The sequence below is a fragment of the Meleagris gallopavo genome, chromosome Z (genome assembly GCF_000146605.3).
Source record: "Meleagris gallopavo isolate NT-WF06-2002-E0010 breed Aviagen turkey brand Nicholas breeding stock chromosome Z, Turkey_5.1, whole genome shotgun sequence".
NCBI classification, from domain to species: Eukaryota; Metazoa; Chordata; class Aves; order Galliformes; family Phasianidae; genus Meleagris; species Meleagris gallopavo.
In genome coordinates, this window is record NC_015041.2 from 19172087 (window position 1) to 19192845 (window position 20759).

The 20759-nt window shown below is 37.1% G+C and overlaps 2 protein-coding genes across 3 annotated transcripts in view; both read right to left on the bottom strand.

Moving 5' to 3' along the window:
* The window catches only part of ADAMTS6 (ADAM metallopeptidase with thrombospondin type 1 motif 6), a 246452-nt gene that overhangs the window by 116489 nt on the left and 109204 nt on the right, over positions 1–20759 (bottom strand).
* Positions 11–20652, bottom strand: TRIM23 (tripartite motif containing 23). Of its 2 annotated transcripts, none has more exons than XM_010725476.3 (11): positions 20290–20652; positions 19815–19977; positions 10922–11043; positions 10015–10293; positions 9287–9469; positions 8507–8722; positions 7406–7540; positions 5251–5380; positions 5024–5134; positions 3463–3587; positions 11–3129 (listed from the first exon to the last, which is right to left on the bottom strand). In XM_010725476.3, exons 1-11 carry the CDS (start codon positions 20380–20382, stop codon positions 2950–2952), a joined length of 1737 nt encoding a protein of 578 aa, XP_010723778.1. In that variant the 5' UTR covers positions 20383–20652; the 3' UTR covers positions 11–2949. The 2 variants fall into 2 exon arrangements, with proteins under 2 accessions (XP_010723778.1, XP_010723779.1); XM_010725477.3 differs by having other exon boundaries at positions 3463–3584; positions 20290–20421.

A 20759-nucleotide genomic window follows, 5' to 3' on the forward strand; every position in this document is an offset into this window, starting at 1 on the left:
TTTTTTTCTCGGCAACTCAGACTGCAGCAGCAGCTCATGAATTATTTCCATTAAAAGAGTCCTTTCTCTTCAAAAATTATTTAACATCCAACAGTTCAGAAATTAAACTATTTCAGAATACAATCCTCAAGTATCACACAATCCACAATAAGTTTGAAGACAGCATACAGTATCACCACATCATGTGATATGATAAACCGTGATTTTTCCTGTTAGCCTAAGCACACTATTACTGAGCCAGGATTCTTTAAAGAAAGCCACAACATTGTCACTGGATGTTGCATTCACTGAATTTCACAAATAAGCCAAAATCCAGCAAATTATTAATCAGTCTTTCCAAATAATCCTCATAGTAATGCTTGAGTAAGTTCTAGTTGAGGAAATCCTCCATTGTGCGAGTCAGTACACTAAAACTCAAGTTCTAGAGAACTGCTGAAACAAGCTTAAATTTGTAACGGAAGCAGTTTATATATAGTATTAACTTATAATACAGATAAACCTCTTAGTGCACCAGTTTACACTGAAGAGTTCACAGACAAGTGCAGGACCTTCACAGTTACTTGAAGTCACCTTAAATAAATTCCACTGAAAAACACTTTATGGTAATATTCCACACATCACAAGCAAGCCATCTTTTGTGCTCAAAAAGATGTACAAGTATTTTTCCTGTGCCCTCAAATATACTCTTAACAAAAAAAAAAAAAAAACACCACAACACAATAAACAAGAACTCACTTTGAACATCTTAAAGCAGTAATTTAGAATCATAGTTCAAGAGTTCAAAGGGAATGTAAAACCAGCATATGCCCACTATAATTACAGGTTCAAGTTTTTTCTAAACAACAGATGTCTTCCCTGTATTCCAGGAAAAGGTACCTACCACACTTAGCAGAACTTGTTCGTACTTTAAAAAGAGAGCTATAAAGGGACAGTCGGCACTAACTAGATCTGGCTGAGTAGATGCTGGAGCAGTCAGCACCATACTGTGCAATAACTTACAGGCTGCAAAGGAGGAACAATTTTCAGCTTGGTGCCAGATAAAACATCTTTCAGCCCATTGTAAACTATTTTTATCAGGCTTATCAGATTAACTGCTAGATTATCCAGTTAGATTATCTGCTAGATTTATCAGGTTAACTGTAGAAAGAGTTATTACTCCTTCTTAGCACCTATACAAGCACTGAAGCCCTTTTCACAAACTTCTTCTATTTTAAAGCTTAGTGTTCTTTCAGCTACCATTCCAAGTCATTTGACCTGCTTAAACTGAAGCTACAATTAATGTTTTGTTTTGTTTTTTACACGAGATACAAGAAATTAGAAAACTAACAACATTTGTTCTTATGTGGAAGTAGCTGCTTTAGCTGCTTCCTCTCTAATAAAAGTGCAAGTATACTATACACATTCTTGGCTTTACCTAAGGTATGTAGTGGGAAAAGATCATTAAGCAGCTAATAATATAAAAAAAGCCATAATAATAGATTGTGAAATAAATTTTCTTTACTGGGTGAGGTTCACAGGTCAGCATGTTTTTTCTGTGACAGAAAATTCCATCTACCTATCTGTAAAACAATGCTGATCACTTCCACTGTCTGGTTCTTCTCATTCACCCCTACTGCAGTAAGAAAAATGACACTATCCACTTTTGATCTATTGGCTATGCTCTTTCTAGCTCTCCTATTGACATAAAGAGAGTCTTGGACATGGTTTCTTCAATGGGCAAGAACTGCGTACTAGAAGAGGAGGCCAGGAGATTTTTCTATGTATATCAGTCAGAAGAAAAATTGTTACCTGAATTGTATGTGTAGCAGAAAAGGAAGATGCCACTAAGTGATCATAACCTTTTCTAAATTTAAAGTGTTACACCTGCATTTCACGAGCTTATGAATGACTGACCTTTGAAAATGAAGACACTAGTTAACACTTGAATGTGGAACATGGAGTAAGAATTAATCTAAACGCAGAATGTTCACATCATATTTTGCCATTTGATCTTGTAAAGGTTGTAATTAGTGAATGCTTTTTTCATTATGCTGTCTAATAAGGAAAGGCCATTACCTTTATCTGGAGGCTTGACTTCTACATAAGAGTACACAGATGGACTGATATTACACCACACTACTTCTTCAAAAAGGTGTGAGTTTTGTGGTTCGTTTTTTTCTAAACTTTGTCTTCTTGAGGAGTAAAATTAATCTTTGAAGGCAGATTATGTCCTCAAGCATTGACAATACATTTTCAACTTAATATCACTCTATTCTATCCATAAATAATTTAGCATGTGTACACTTATAAAAAAGCACTAAAAAATCCCCTTGGAAACAGCCAGCTAAACAATGCCATCTGGCTGCACAGTACTACAACACTGTTCCCCATTCTCAATTTTCTTTGCCCTGTTATGCTTCCTTACAGCAAGCAACAGGGAAGTCAATAAATAGTGCAGGGCACATTTACCACTAGCAGTGTATCTGGATGTAATTTTCCAACACAAGCTTTAGATGAATGCCTTTCTTTGATGTAAGAGAAGCATCACCTGTTTCTGGCTTACGGTCAGAGCTGGCTATTCTAATAGTTTGCTATGAATTTTGGAATAGTTTCTTGGGAAAGCATTTCTGAATCATTCAAAATGTTTCTGACATCAACTACTGTAATGTTGTTATGAATATTAAATAAATTCAAACATACTTCGTAAGAATTTAAAATTTTAACAAGCTAATTCCACCAAAAAGAATTTCAAGGCACTCATGTAACTAGCTGATTTCACTACTTGTACACATATGAAGTTTCAAAAAGACTAACTGCACAAGCTTACTGAAACAATTATCCACACTTGCATGAAGTCTTAAATTTTTCTGTAACCACCAAGTTAAAGGAAGTCTGCTCTTCAGACAACAGACTTGGTTACAAAATCCTAAATCATGCAAACACAGCAAAATAGTGAACTACAAACTTATCTTAAGCCACATCCAGGACACCAGCAGCCACTAACTGCCTTGAAAGCCAATCTAGTCCTTCAAAAAGTCCTGTACCACTTCGAGCATCACAACCCTGGATATACCAGTTATGGCCACAGCAGAGTTTGTGGAGACTCAACAGTTCCGTAATTTCTTCTGCTGAAAGTGCACCTGCTACATCCTGCAACAGAATCAGACAGACTCAATTACTCTCCTGAACTATGTTTGAATGATTTTTAACTGATGGCTTAGACTGAGGTTATGGATCACATGAAAGCTTTTCAAACACAAAAGTCAAACAGTTACAAGTTTACTATACGTTATAATAAAAGAAAAACTGACTACTGAATCTACTAAGTATGCTAGTATCATTTATTTTCCAAAATTAAACATAAGGAGAATGTGTACACTTTATCCTTTTCACATAACCATTCCCTTCCTAAAGGAGAGGATTCAGAGTGTTTGAGTTTCATAAATTGAAGTAAAGAGTGAAAAAAAAAAAAATCACAAGTACCTGTTTATTAGCAAAGATCAAGAGCAAGGCATCCCGTAATTCCTTCTCTGTTAATAATTTTGCAAGTTCACTGTGTGCTTCACTGACCCTGTCTCTGTGACTACTATCAACAACAAACACCACTGCTATAAAAGAGAAATAGAACAAGCATTTTACACACATTTGTATACAAAGTGTAAAGAGCTGAAACCTACAACTTTTTTTTTTTTTCCTAGAAGTCTTCTATGTCAAATTTCTCAGCAGCACACAACTTCACTTTCAAGACTAGGAAGACTGAGAAATACCATATATGCATATACACTTCATACAAAGATCTGCAATTCATCTTAAACAAAAAAAAACTCTTCAGTTGTTAGTCTAGTCTAACAAAGTCTGATGTTTTAACTGTTTTGGTTTAAAATCACATTTAACCTGTGTGGACTGCGGATCTCCATTCAAACTATTTTTGATTCGTTTCTGTTCAACAGACTCCCACACACCTGTTTCAATTTGTCTTAGTTAGCTGTAAAATCAGCTTGTCTTAGTTAGCTGTAAAAGTCAGACCAGTGCTGCTTTCCTGAGCTGTGGACTACACATAATAGAGAAGATTTTCATAGACCCAACACAGCAACAGTAAATTTTACTATGCACCACAAAGGGTAATCACAGTGCCAGAAAACTGGAGAGTTCAGAGGCAGAGCTAAAAGACAGAATTTAAACTTGTTCTATTTTAATAGAAAGCACAACACCAAAATCAAACACGCGTACTGCAGATACACACCAAGTTAACTGCTTACTACTTCATCCCAACTTACAGTTCTTCAAAGCTGACATAACTACTGGTGTTCATAAAAGTGAATTTTAAGGGGGCAATAGAAACCCAAAGTTAAATGTCTTCAAGTTTGTAAAGATGAGGTGATTGAAAGTGTTGAAATTGGCAGTGAAGGATAAATAATACATAAAATGAAACACTTAAAAAAAATCAACACTTGTCATTCCTAAGTTCTTATGGCAATTCACAGCAATTTCCTGAAGAGGAATCCCTTTCTAAATTGTAAAATAACAGTTGAACACATACAGAAGGGTAGCATTAAAATGCAAGTCAGCAATATTTATAATGAAGTTTATTAGTAAACTGCTTGATTCTGAAATCTAGAATCTGAAGTCCACAATACCAAGTAAGAAGTTATAAACCTCTGCAGAAATTTTTAAAGTTGCCATCTAGAGGCTCCTAAAGACCAAGCATTTTCATTTCTAATGCTGTTTAAAGTTTGTATCTTGCAAGTATTATTTCTCATCATGCAAACTTTGGAACACTGTTCATTGTCTGTTGTCAGACAAAGCCTCAGATTCTAATTTTGTTTTGGCTCCATGAACTGTCTAATGGATTTATTCAGAATCACCCTTATCACAACAAACAATTGGATTAAAATATTTAGCCCATGAATCTAGCAGCTGAATTTTGCACTAGACTAAACTTTTTTTTTTTTTTAACAGTTTTAAGTATTCTATTAATAATCTTTTTGGCTTTGAAATATAAGCTAGAAGACAAAATATGGTTTAAAAGTTCTATTAGTCTCACCTTGGGTATTGAGATAATAATGCTTCCACAAGGGCCTCAACTTGTGTTTTCCTCCTACGTCCCAAATAGTAAACTTCAGATTCTTGTATTCTACTGTTTCAACATTAAAACCTAAATTAAAAATATTCAAGTTTTATAATCTTGTGCTATGAGAGTGTAAAATAATCAAATACAACACATAAACAAAGCATTCAGAAAATTCTTACATTTAAATTGTTGTGACTAACCTATTGTTGGAATTGGCTGCATGAATTCATCTTGCTTTAACTTAAACAAAATAGTTGTTTTGCCAGCTCCATCTAATCCTAGTGTGACAACTCGAATTTCCATTTTTGGTCCAATATGTACCCTGTTGTCCTAGAAGAAGCAGCACACAGAAAGTTAAGGATTTTGTAATTTGATTTTCCTAACAGGTAAGATGCTTATGTTCTCACTATTTGCAAAGTGATTAAGTGGATGAACTCCAGAAGCACAAGGCACTATCATCATCTAATCACCTTCAGCAATAGCACAGACCATAGCGTCCAGCAAATTCTGTAGTGAACTTGCAACTTCTGCCTGACTTATCATGTCTTTTAGAAAGACATCCAATCTCATGCTTGTTTATATTTCAGGTTCTTTTGTCATGGGGCTTTGACCCAAGAATAAATTGCTTGCAACAATTAGAATTCTCAGACCTGAGGAATCTGCTGGTTTAATAACTTTTTCGTTGTTTTCTCATAGTATTACTATTCCCACCTACTGAGTTATTCCATTGACGATTTTTCACCTCAAGCCACTTCCAATCTTTTACAACTTGATAGCAGCAACATTTCAGATTACTGCTAGAAGCAAAGATTTAAAACATATATATACACCACATCTGAAGTAGGTACTTGCTACAGAAATAATAGAAACGCAATGAATTAACTCTAAATAATTATTTTCCAAAAGAATGTGGCATGAAGTCTCGTAAGAGAACACTGGAACATAGATGATCGCAGCAGTACTGATGGTTAACATAAAATGCCTAGGACAAAATTCATGTGGAAGCATTCATTTCCTTACAACAAAGGCTTCAACAGCAACATTTAAATCCTGTTTCACTTCAGCAGTAACAGATCCCATTCCTCTTAATTGAGCAGAATGAGAAAAAAAATTAAAAATCATTTGGAGTACTTCTTCAGATTCTCAAGCTCATTGTCTCTAACTAGATGAAAAATATCACAATTATCAAAATCCAAATAATTTCACTATTTTCAAAATTAAAATGGTACTCAAATATAAAAAAAATAAATAAAACCAAAGAACACATACATAGCCCAAACTATCAGTGAACACAAAGCTACTGCAAGACAGTAACTAATAAATTAAACGAAATATGTAGGTCACTCCAAATGTAATGCCTCCTATTTATTTCCACAGAATATTTGACAGCTATAAAGAACACAGTAACACTGTGAGAAAAATCCTTAGATACAAAACACTTCTTCAAACAGTCACCACCAGTAGCTATGCATTTCTGCTAGCAACAAACAACAGTCTGCATGCTGTGCTTGTAAAAGTCTGCACCAGAAGTGGCCCACTGTCACTGCCACCACTGCTGAAGCCTCACTGACTTGTACCACCCACCACCTCACTGTGCTCACGTCCACTGTTTGGTCTCCATAAATGTTCAGCAACTGTTGATGAATGTCAATGGGTGCCTTTGTTTCCACACGGAAGAATTCAGTGACACACCTTTGCTCCATCTGCACTTCCACATCAGACACCGTTCTGTCAGACAGTACCTCTGCTGCCATCTGTCACACAGCAACAAAGTGTAATGGCATACTGGTGGGAAGGTTCAACCTCTACTGCCATAGCATCAATATCCTCCTCCAACTTCATGGGCAAACATAAAATAGGAGGCATTACTTCCAGAGCAACCCACATAGATTACTTTGAATGGTATAAACTGAAATATATGTTAACATTTATGTTTTTAAAACACAGCTGTGCAATATTAAAAAAATGTTGTAACTATTCTACAAGTGTTATGCATGGAAAACAAACTGTTAGTCTGAGCGGAATGTACAGCAAATCTGGGATGCCACCAAGTAAAAATATTTCTGGAATTCATGAATGCTAACCTAAATCTCTGAAGAAGAGCAGCTTATATTTAAACAAATATATACTGATATAGCCAATGTTAAATGTTGTTTCTTGTACTAATCATAGCAGAGTGGTTTTGTTGCCCAGAGAGCACTCATCTTGTGATAAGATGCTGTACATGCTAAACTGTCCTTTTTTCCTGCAACAAATACAGCATTGTAATGAAGATATGTTATTCTTACTTTCATTTAAAGCACATCTGGCACTTGATAAATTTGGTAGCTTTATTTATCATGAGGTTAAAAATACCTTTGTAAAAGTGACAGGTATACTAGCATCCAGCTGTACGTGATCTGCAAGTTCTGTAAATTGCTGCTGCTGCTTCTGTAACATCTCTAGCAGTCTTGTAATTTCCTGTTTGGCCAACACTACCCTGCAGTCATCCTAAATAGACGAAAACCAGAAAAGCATACCTTTCTTTTAATAATTTACTTAGTAGAACCAAACAAATATAAATACAACAGTTTCATTTTAAACAGAAATGCTTTAGGTAAACAAATATTCACAGAAAAACTTTAAAAATTAAAGAAATACATAGGTCTTGCCATTCTTCTCTAGTACTAGTAGATACTAAACAGTTCTGTATTAAAGAAGTTATTCCTTGATCTCTTAGTCATTTATGTATAAGAATATAAATTAAGAAGAGAGTGAAGTTAAATATTTAGAATATTTACATCATTCACATGTAATGTCCTCAGCTGAAATACAGTTGCAGCACTAACATAACTGATAAAAAGCATTATCAATACCAGGATGTTACTGACAGAAAGATTTGTGGAGTTAAAGGTACGTTTGACTATGCAATCAGACACTAGATAAAAATAAAAAAAATAATGTAACACATCAATGAAGTAATTTCTCATACAGTTCATTATAGATGCCATTTACTTTTTGTTATCATTAAGATAATACTGCATCCGACAGTCTTACACATTCACTTTCTTCACACATTTGATCTGATACTGAATTACTCATACTGTAAGTGCAAAGATCAAGAACAAGACATTTAGTATAAAACTGTTTTTTTTTCCCTGCCAGTTTCACATAGCCATTTTCAAAGAAAGCATTAGCATCTGCAACTATAAAATCCTTCCCATAAATCCCACATGCTTTTTCTTCCTTCTTGTTCACCTCTGTTCCAAAAACCTGTCTCAAAATCAACCAGAAGTTACTCCAGAGTCACACAAATTTAAAGCAACTGAAGGACTTGGCCAATCTCATGTTATATAGTTACAGCTTTAAAATTAAAACATAAAATGCAGAGTACCACCTAACTTTTTTGTTTGCAGCCTAAACTTACACTGCATTCTCTTTCTCTTATCAGATGTTACAGTTCACTTGCCAACCTACCTGTTGTAAAGTCTTTTCACAATGAAGGCAAGCTGTTGAAACCTGCGACAATAGGATAGTCATGTCTTCTTGTTGTTGTCTAAGCCAAATCAACTTCTCTCTCACATGAGCATCAACAACACTAAGAGCCATTTCCTCCTGACGACATAGGGTTTCATGAAGATCCGAAAAATAGGCTCGGACACATGAGCGAGCATTCTCTGCAGTCCCAGGTACCTACCATGTCACAATCAAGAGACCAAGAAGATTAGAAACACCACAAGAGTGCACAAGTGTATTTTTTTCATATTTCTTAATTACGTTCAAGTCTGCTTAGCTACTTTATAGTTTTAGTCCCATTTACACAGACAGCCTCATCATTGTTAAGGTCAAGAGCCTTCAAGAACTTATTTCAATAATCAAGTAGCTTTTATACAGCTTTCCCTACTGACTCTCTATGTTCATACAGACTAAAAGTCTTGTTATGTACTACAAGATTGTACTACAAGACTGCCTCTGTTGTCTCAGTAATAAGATTTTGGTATTGAGACAGCAGTGTCAATCTCTTCGTAGACATAAAAACTTGAAGTTCTGTCTTACAAAGTCTACGCATAGTTTTCCAAGAACTTTCTTAAAATGGTACACATTGTAGTAAGGTATGTTATAATTCACTACCCCCAAAAAAGATCTTAATCTGTTAAAAGCTTAAAAACAACCTTACAAGCTCTTATCTGTTATTACAATCAGTAAATATTCAGTAAATATGACAGGAAAAAAAAGAAACCAAAGAATATAGCATACGTGTTCTGTATGGGCCATTCCAAGTCCATCTTCAACAATTTGTTCTCCTCCTTCTATATGCTGAACTATTCCAACTAATTTTCTGGAATAATCTGAGATTTCTTCTGTGAAAGTTCTTATACAGTGGGCCATGTCTAAAATGGATGCACGAATCTGGTTTGCTTCTGGTTCCAAGACAGAATGCTATTAATTAAAAGCAACATATCAATGATCAAGCATAAATATCTTTCTTAACCGCCTCTTCCACCTTAATTTATATATTTTATATCTAGTAAGTAAATTCCATAAATTATTCAGAAGCTACATGCTATTCTATAACTAAGACAGGCATCTAGCAATTACATAAGTACAAACAAGAATTTGCCTGTTTACTATAGTTACTAATTAAACACAAAAGGGTGGCTGGAATGCAACTGATTGGGTGAACCAACTGCAAGATGAATAACAACTTTCAGGACAGGCAATTTAATAATGTGAGAAGTTCTGAAAAGCATCAAATCAAGGGACAGAACACCTTTACTTATAAATAACTTAATGTAGTCTTAACCATAACAGTTTTTCTTCTATCCTGGCAGTTCTCCAAATGAAAAGGAAAAAGGAAAGAAAATCATGACAGTACCTCTATACAGTCACATCAAGATTCTAATCTCCTCTTTTGATAACCTTCTGTGCTTTAATTGGATAAATACATGTGTATAGTATGACTAGAAACAGACTCTTAGCAGTACCTTATGACCTTGATGCTTCCCATACTCTTTGCAGACACAACACATGAGAGGACTGGCCTGACAATCCTCTTCTAAACAAACAAACTCAATAGCATGCACTTGGTGTTGGGAGCACATGGTCTTCTCATGAGGCTTATCAGCAAGAGGTACACGTTTGTGTTTCGCTAGCGTCTTTGTAGAATGAGTAAGCTGAGAGCAGTCTGCACACAGGTGAGTGGCACAAACAGTGCAATAAACAGATGCAACATGGGCTTCATCTTCATCGCAGCGAATGATACTCTAGAAAAACAACACCAACATAAACCAAAATTGTTAATATTTAATGCCAACAACAATGGAAGAAAAATCAGATCTGACACCAATATGGACTACTTTGAAAACTTAAGTTCTTGTTATTTAACGAAGATAAAAAATTCACTTTCTGTCACTTTTACTGTAAGTTCCAATATTATTCTAGAGGGGTATTGATTGAGAGGTTAATTGACTCTGTAAATGTAAACTTCAGCACAAGCAGACCTTTCTGGTAAAGAACCTTTTACACAATGCAGAAATATTGACAAAAATGCAACTATCTGGAAAAAAGAGCTGCTTCAAAGTCTTCAGAAAGAGATGCTAGGAAGTTCTAGAAGACTACCCTAAAATTATTATAAAACATTCAAACAAGTAACCTTCTGGAAAAATCTAAAGCCTAGAAAAGGGAAAGATACACACTTGGTAATAACTTCTCTGATTTAGTCAGTGCACATTAGAATTTAATTATGAAGTAATTACTGAAAATCTTCATATTAGATACAGAACGAAAACAACTTCATTGATGAAATTACACTTGCCAAGAAAATTTTCTTCTCTCTAATGATATATTTTAAGCAAATGTAACAAAGTTCTTTTCTCTTTTCAAAATCTGTACCTCTCCAGATAGACCAATGGCTTCTTCTGCTGCCCCACACTGTCCAGGAAGCCCATTTTGCAAACGTTCCAAGAGTTCCAACAATGCAAAATTCTTTTTCAATCCCCAGACACCAGAATCTCCTAATTTTGAGAAAGAATTAAATGAAGGGGGGGGTAACAAGAAAATGCCCAAGCAAATAACACAATGAGAATTTTATGAAGCATAGGCAAGATTTTAACAAACATTAAGAAGGACACATATAATTCCAGTGAGATACCATTACCACTTTTATGTTATTTCACAATACCATTTCATCCTGTTCTTTTTTCCATCATAGAATTATTTTACTATTTATGCAAATTTTCCCTACTTAAGAAATGCCATCCGTAAAATAATCTGCAATAACTAACAATGAAAGACCATAAAAAGCACAGTCACCATGAAATTTAGTACATTTTAAATAACTACGTATAGTTCACATTTCTACTGCACTAACAGAAGCTATGAAGAACCCACATTAACCCCATACTCCCTGAATCAGAAGATGGAATACCTACTGCAGACAGCAGAAAACTGAATGAAAATGAAAGCAACATTCAGAAAGAAGGACCTATATGCAGAACTATCTCAAACAACAAAAAAGATTCCTGTCATATTCCCTACAGAAAAGCAGTTCAAGTCTACAGCTCATGTTGCAGAAGTTAGGAGGAAGCAACGTGATGAAAAGCAAACACAGAACTGCATCCCAATGACTGCTGCTAAATGCTATATCTCAATAGGCCATGCAGCATACAAAAACTTAAGTGATTAGTTTTCCAAGAAAATATCACTCATTGACTTTTTCTTTTTTAACATTGGCATCTTAAAAACATTTTCTTAGTTGGAAGGCAATTATACCTCTAAGATAAAGCACTTTGAGCACTTAATCATTGCTTTTTAACCATTCAGTGATTCTGCAGTGACTAAAGTTGGAAGGGACCTCTAGAAGTCAGCTTCCATGTTGCTCAGCTCTCTCCTCTAGCAGGGACATCCAGCAGGGTGCCCAGGCCAATACTCAGGCAGCTTTTGAAGATCTCCAAGAAGACTTCACAAATACACCAGGCAACCTGTGCCAGTGCTCTGTCACCTACACAGCACAGAAGTGCTTCTTGATGTTCAGAGGGAGCCTCCTGTGTTTCAGTTTGTGCCCACAGTCTCTTGTCCTGACACTGAGCACCACAGAGAAGAGCGTGGCTCTGTCCTCTCTTTATCGTCTGTTCAGGTATTCTTTCAAACTAATTAAAGATTTCCTCCTGACTCCTCTCTTTTCCAGCTGAACAGTCCCTTTAGTCTTCAGCCTTTTCTTACAGTAGAGGTTCTCAAGTCCCTTCATCATCCTGGAGGCCTTTTGTTTGACTCTCTAGGGCATGTTTAGGTCTCTCTTGCATTGGAAGACCAAGAACTTAACACAATGCTCCAGGTGTGTCTTCATCAGTGCTGAGAAGTGGCAAAGGATCACCTCCCCTGACCTGCTGTCAATACTCCTTCTAATGCAGCCCAAGAAATTTCTAGCCTCCACTGCTTCAAGGGAAAACCATGACCACAAGGCACCTTTTCTAAAAGCTGCCCTTCAGCTGGCTATTCCAATCTCTCCCCTATTACTCTGAGAGAATTACTTATTTCTAATGCAGGAAAATAAATACCTAGCACCTTCTTCTAAGAGTGATTATATATAATAATAAACTAATCATACATACTTCAGTAGGATGCTATGGAACATTGCTCAAATGGGATGTTTGCTTGTTTCAAAGACCAAGTATACAGAATCTGAACATACAACATCTAGAGAATTATGTTTGGTTAACTGCAGTAAGCTGACTACCACTACTGACTCGTGACTACTAACTTTCGGAAATTTGGTGAGCTGCATGATCCGTTTTTTAAAGGAGTTTTATGTGGAATTTACAAGTTTCTAGAATGATACAGCTATTTCTGCCCTTTTTTGTTCTAAATTCAGAGGCCAATTTACTTTTGAGTATTTCTACTGCCTAAATCATAACCTTGTTACCACAGAATTTGGAATCAGTTTAAGTCACAACTCACACTGATGAAGTTATTCATATATAGTGTGTACAACCAACACAGGAACAGGTTCTAACTACTTGTTCATGGTTCCTGATTTGGAAGGGACAAACTAAGAAACACACATCTTCCTGATGAACTAAAAAAAGTTGTCTCCTGCTATCGTTGTAGGGATTTTATTACAATCCAGTTCACCAAAATTGGCAGAACAGTTAATAAATAAGGTAAACCCCTCCTAACAAATATTATGGAATCTATGAATGCTTATGATTTCACAACAAATAATTTCCCAGCTCGTGAAGCCACAAGTCAGCGATTAAAGAAAAGCTCAAGTAATTAAATAATTAGCATTCAGTAGTAATGCTGGATATATTCTCCAGACTGGCACTTCTTTTGAGCACTGAAATGAAGGAAAAGTTTTATCATACAACGGTGCCCTTTAACAGATGCTGACTGAAGCACATACAAGTCATCAACTGAAGGAAAAAGAATACAAGGGTTTTCACTAGCTTTGAGCAGAATGATAGAAAGCAGCGCATAAGCAACTTCACAGGTACTAACAGGGTACAGATGCACGTTTATGTAGTTAAGTAAAAGCCTGAAAGTACTTTCTTGTATTTAAAAACAATCTGTATACTTGATATAGACTCCTCTATCAAACTTTTGTACTGTGTTCTTGAGATAAGAACAGGCAGCAGCATTTCCTAGACAGAACTGCACATACATAGTGCTTTTTTATTTCAAATACTCATAGTCCAAGCAAACATATCAATGCAAGAACATAAATTGATCTATCGGTGCACTTCTACTTATTAAGCCATTGCAAAAAAATAAAATGGCTTGTCATTTCATTCAAGTGACAACTTAAATGTTGCTTTAACCATGAATGTAGAAAACAAAATTTTAGAAAACTGCACCAGATCCAGAAAAAAAAATCTGGGCTTCCTCTCGTAATTCAGGTGCAAAGACAGTGGAACAGCAACTGGAGACAAAGGCTGGCTCCAAACGACCTCTAAAAGCTCCTGACATTTTCAGTCCACGTATTTGGTGTTTGACAGGAGCACCTCTCTGACATGACCTCACAGAACCTACATCTCACTTATCTTCCCAAACAGAAAGTCCAGGCTACTTTAACACTCTGATTCTTCCAAGTGTTGTTTCAAGCACCCTTTATTATAATGCCCTGTGGTGGCCTGGTAGCTGCATGCCCTCTGCATCCTTCTGAAATTTAAACGTCATCTCCATTAACCTAGACTTCTTTTCCCCTCAGTACTGAGAACTGTCAAACATGCCATAAATTCTGATGTATCGTTTCATAGCTATTGAAGGAAAAGAAAATACATAATAATACAAAAGAGAACAACAACAACATATGTTTCATAGCTATGAAACAAGACTGGCTTTAAGACTTAAAACCAGTTTAAAATACATACAAGTGCTTTTACAGCCCACCAATATTTTTCTTGCTGTACTCTTGCTTCACTGTGTAGAGCTGCACTGCATGGTTAGGTACTGCTGCCTGGAAGAGACTGTAGAACAAATACCTCCTGTTTTCTTAAGATGACTTTTCTAGTAAAAGCAAGAGCAACAATGCTGTGGCATCTCTGAAGAGGGATGTGAACAAGAGCCAACATATCCATTTTACAGACCTTACCATTTCATATTATTTACAGTTTTAACATGCAAAACTTTATTTTCTAGGTACAATTCCCCACAGACATTTCTATTATTCTGAGAGGCTGAAACCAAAATATGAATTACCTAAAATAAAAGTTGGATTTCAGAATACAGATAAATGGATGGAAACCATTTTCCTGTGGCTATAAATGGGAGCATGTGTATGCAATTCTCTCCTCCAACTCCCTCAACTTGTACAAAACAACACTTACTGTATGTTAAAAAAAAACACATACACAAAAAAACAACTTCTTGTCAGGACTGGGTTGTATGTGATTTGCAGCAATCTGCAAATCTGCTGTCTTTGGAAGCAGGCCTACCAGGTAATGAAGTTTGCTGCAAAGCAAGTACACAACACTGCTCTCTCCAGTTACCAGTTCCAAAGAAGAAATTTTCTACCTTGCAAGCAGAATTACCAGTATTCAGCTTAAGACCTCAGCAATCTTTAAAACAGAATGTGAACAAAAAACCCATTACTTTTATGTTTGATTTTTTGTTCACCACAGTTTCTGAAGGAGTTTATATTCTGGTCTTTTATAACTTTTACAACTACATTTAGCACAAGCATAGTCATCTTCATTATTTTTTTAGCACAAGCACTCCAATCATTATAATAGTGTTTTTCCAAAACAGATTAAAAAAAGTAATCTCTCCCTACAAATTGAAAAAATACACAATGGTACGTCCATTTTAGGAATCTAAACTGTCAAACCAGTTTGTAAACAGAGCTTGGATTTTCTGGCACTCCATCTTACAGACTTTTGGACACGAACACCCCAAAAGCAATTACAGGAAAGCATCTGGATGGTTCTCTCCTACAGTATTTAGAGTAACACTATCCCATACTAAAATGACTACACACAAACTTCAGTTACTGCAGTACAATACCTGCACATTAATAGCACACCCGTATAATGAATACTGATACTTGTGTAGCTCTCAAAAATCCAGTGAGCCATTAATAACAATATACATGGATGCAGACTTACCAAAAGGATAAACCTGCTTACCAAACATTTTCTCAGCTTTTAATCAAATACTGGGTAAGGCTGAAAGATGAAGAAGCTGTTCAATTTTTATAGAGTACTCTATGAAAGTCTTTATGTTAATTAAAAAATTAAAAGAAAAATTTCCTTATTAAATGTACTGCCCTTTGTGTACATTCCATTATCTGATCTTAATCATGTACTCCTCTTCCACAATTAGCATGAAGAGAAAGTCAAGTCAGAAAAAAAAGCACAATTAACTTAAAGGAAAGATATGTCTGTTGCTATTCTGTCTTACAAGCTATTTTCTGTTCAGATTTTAAACGTGTTAGAAGAAACAAATTCATTCCGATTTATTGAAACCAATGCTGAAGTTTGCTAATATATGCTATGCATCGTTAGTGCACTGACAACTTTGGAGACACAGAAAAACAGGCAACACTTATACGTAAACATCTGAACTAATCTACTAAAGCAGAATTTATAGCAAATAAGCAGCTATAAAATAGGCACTGTTTTACAGAAGCTCACATTTCATTTCAATGGTATTTATCAAAGTTTGCATTATTTGAGAAAAAGCCTATTTGCTCCTTTTTGAACTGAATACATTAAACAATTGCTGCGTAGTAAGCATATACTTTACAATAAGAAAACAACACCGAAAGATAAGTTGTGTAAGTACATTTGTTTAGTCTCTTAACTTCAGTTCAAGCTCTGCTTTGGTCACAAGTGTAGAAGAGTCTAGTGATTTCATCTCCGTGCCTAAAAGGGATGTTTGTGCCCATTACAAAACTACCACACAATCTGACAGTTTCTTCCGTAAAGAAGAGTAATATATGATTAGCAGGAAGCATGTCTGCCTGGAATGAGACAGAGACTGAGCTGTTGAAGATATTATGATGGACTCCTGCCAACAATACAATAACATTTTCAAGAGCATGAAGCTTGTCCAGGAAAAAAATTATAAATAACAGGAGTAATAAAAAGAGCCACCTGCATCTAAATACTTGAATAAAGCAGAAGGGATATTATATTACACAGCTGCATTTTCTTGCACAATGTTTTGAAGTTTTATCTTAGCGCTCTAGCAAAAGAATATATAAACAGTGTCAATGGGATGGATTTGATGATGTACACCAAAGTCTGAATACATTAGTTGAACACAAGTTTTAATGACAGAAAGTAGTTCAAGCTCTGTAACATGATGATGGCAGGAAGAGTTCACCTGAGCCACAAACTCCGAAAGGTTTCCTTAGCAGAGCTGCTCAGGTAAAGTGAAAAAGCTGGCCTCCAAAGCTACCACATAACCACGTACTTCCCAAAATTCCCTGGCCTATGTATTTTGGTAAACAACAACCCAAACATCGCACACAAAAACACACACACACCAAAAAACTAAACACAGAAAAATTTTAATCCCATATATGAAGGAGAAGAGAGAAAGAAGACTGTTAGAAATGATTTGCCTACTCTCCCAAACCTGTGTATTTGGTAGGAAAAAGGCTTTGTAAGTGTTACTGTCAATTTTTACTTGCAGACCTTGCATATTCTGAAATCCTGATTGTTTGAGAAGCCAGAGTTAGAATTATTTTGTCTGTTTTCTAGATCTAGAAGGCAAGCATATTTAACCAAATGCCCAAATAAGAACAGAGAAAAGATATCCTTCCTAAAAATCTCTGGGTATCTCTTGAAAAGTGCTTAAGAATCCTTCTGAACACTTAGACAAATGTAGAGTTGAGTGATAGTAGAAAGAGCAAGGAAAAACAAGTAATTCTGTTTAAATGTATAGTTTAAAATTCCATTAGCTTAAAAGCATTCATAAAAATCTGTAGTTAGTATCTTAACAATTTGTTCAACACAATAGCCTTTTGCCCCAATTACCCAGCTCTTCCTTCAACAGAACTTTCTCAGGACAGCAATCTCATAATCTAGATTTAGTTAGATGCCAGAGTTTAGACTCAGTAAAAGCGGAATAGAGCTAATTTCCTAACAGGTTCCTAAATGGAGGGGAGGAAAGAACCAGAAGTTGCTCTTATCAGATGCAGGGTTGCCATGCCTCCTTCCCAATTTCACTTCTGAGATCACTGAATGAAACAGAACCACAGCTGAATTTAATAACAGCAGTAACTAACAGGTGATTAGGACAAGACAACAAATGCACAAGCTACTCAGAGAGATCATGACAGGATGCTGCCCATAACACACCACATTTTTACATGCTGTAAGTACTATTTCCTGAGACAGCCCTTACAGAATAGATGAGATGAAATGTGGCTATGACCCTCTTCCGCTTAAAATTATTAGGCAGAACATTTTTATTCACAGAAACATTTTGACTCTCAAGCTGTTTTGCTGAAATTTTCCGTCTTTTTCTTTTTTCTTTGAGCAATGACTGGTCACAGCATATCATCCTTCTTTCCAGAAGGATCCAGTAAGATGCAAGCCTACTTTTCTAGAAATGAAAGCTGCAACTTTCCTTCCATCTTCCTTTCTGTAGAAGCCTTGCAAATTTAACACATCACTGTGTTTCATGAGAAACTACGAATTTTATATAAGATGAAGAAACTTAGTGTTTTTATAAAACTGCATTTTTGTTAAATCTGAAACTCAAAAAAATTACTATAGGTTGCTTTCAATTGTCAGGTGGAAATCACACAGTAAGAGCCACAAAGTGACAACGTCCCAATTACAAGAAAAAGCTCTGGTCTCAGATTATAAGACACAAGTGCTGTCTCACTCTGAAGTTTCACAACAGCAAGACTAATGCACACTCCCTATTAAAGCATACATACAGAAACCCTGAACAAATGTACAGTCATGGCTAAAGAAATAAATTGTGAGACTCTTTTAATCACATACCGTTCACACCTCTCCTACCACAAACAAAACTCTTTCGCATCATGCTGATGTTTCTTTCCTGAGTTTTTGTTTCCATTAAATGCTTTAATTCCTCTCACTCTAGCAGAGCCTCTCACTTCAAAGTAAATACTTACTCATGCTAATCTGATAATTGTACATTTATTTCATGGATTACTACATTTAAGATATCCTGCTCCATGGATTCTCCTTCATCCTAACATTTTTATTCACTGTGCTATTCAAAGCTACTACAGACAGTTCTGTTCACAAGTTAACCTTGACACAAATTTGTCTAGTAACTTGTTTTCTCTGTAACCTTATGCTGAATAGACAATCACAAGCATGTGCCATCTTTTGCCTGAAACAGACTCCCACTCTGGAATAAAAGCCATATCTGATCCTTTCAAAGGCTCTTCAGAGACATTTCTAAAGTAATAAAATCCCTGTAGATGGCCTGCCAATTTAAGCTACATTACACTTAGAATTATCATATAGTTTAAGAACAGGTTTATTGTCATTTCATCATGAATCCAGACAAATTTGTTTGACAGAGAAACAACTTACATAATTGTATGGTTTATTTAATGTTCAGGGCAACAAGAAACTGATATCCTCTAAAGTATCCTTACACAGGGATTTGAAACAAACCAGTTACTTTGTAAATACAGGTTTACATATAAGATGTTTGCAAGCCTATGTTCAAGGAGAAGATAAAGATACATTACTTAACATTTGAGAGATCTCTTTCACTTCTCTCAAATAAAAAAAGCATTCCACAGAAGGAATGCTGCAAAACAAACACCACAACTAGCATCTTCATATTTTTTGGCTCTACGTATTATCCACACACATTATCTAGTCATGCATTTTACTGTACCAACCCCTTTACATCCATTTTCATCCAAATCAGTGCTGTCGACTGTCTGATACCACACAATGCCAGCCAACTAATAAAAACTGGCTTTTATACATTTTTTGCGAAGACTTCCTAGTCTTTTGAACATTCTGAGTTGACTGGTTGTGGGAACGTAAGAAAAAAGCTGTTCAGAGCAGCAGCTGTGGAGCAAGATAAGCAGCATGAAACCAAGGACCTCTTTAGAAGAAGAAAGAACATCTCACGGCTCTGATTGGCTAAGCACCTCTGTGAACGGTTGAAGAGCGTTTTGCAGAATGCTCTGTTAACATGTATAAATAGAGTAGTGCTTAACAAAAAAGCAGACTAATAGATTTTAATCACATTGATGTGCTGTTATGTCTCTAGTGCATCCTGAGAGTCCAGAGACTTCCCCATAAATGGTCTTAACAAATTCAGACTAAAGCTTTCTTACCCAATTCAGTAACTTGCCGATCGAAAGGACAGCGGACAGCCCTACCATGAAGGGGAAGCCGGGTCAGGCAGTCATGGCAGACGGTATGGCCACACAGAAGCAGCCGAGGAACTTTATCGCCTTGCAAAGAGAACACATCTTCACAGACTCCACACTCAAGAACCTACGATTTCAGAAAAGATACCATCTGTTTCCAGACTGAAGGGAAAAAAGACCAAACGGAAGCAGCACGCAGCAGCCCTCCCGAGAGGAGCTAGGGCACAGCTGCCACCTGACCGCCTCCCGCCTCGAAGCCGCTCACCGGAGTCCCGCAGTGAGATGGAAAGGCAGCGAGGCCCTCCCGCCGCGGTTTCCCGGCGCCCACCGTCTCAGGAAAACCCCGCCGCCCCGGAGAACCCTCGCTAGGCCTCTCGCCGGACCTAGTAGAGGCAGACCGCAAGTCGGAGAACGCCGAGCAGCGGGCAGCCCGTCTCACCTTCACGGCGGTGCCGGTCGGACCCCGGTTATTACTGGCTCCACGGCTGCCGTCCGGCCCGGCCCCAGCCTTGTTTACAGCCAGGGCCGCCATCTTTGAAGGGCGGAGCAGAGGCCCCGCAGGAAAAGCCCCCGCCTCAGCGTGCAGCTGTAGAGCCGGGACTGCGCGCGCTTTCTCCGACTAAACGGCAAAGAACTGCAGTTCCCGTCGTGCTCCGCGGGACGGCCGCCTCGGGACCTCTCGAGGATCATCCGTCCCAGCAGGCATCGCCCGCTGGACGCCCGCGGGGCTCGCCTTCCTGCGAGGGAGGGCTGAGCGGGCGCGGCGCCTTGAGTAGCTGCAGTTCGTGGCTGTGTCGGACGGGGCGTGTCCCGAACAGCTGCTTCCTGGTTCAGAGGTGCCCGCTCCGCGCCTGCGCACTTGTTCCCTGGTTGCGGCGCTTGGGGCTCGCGGCCGCACCATGGACGGTA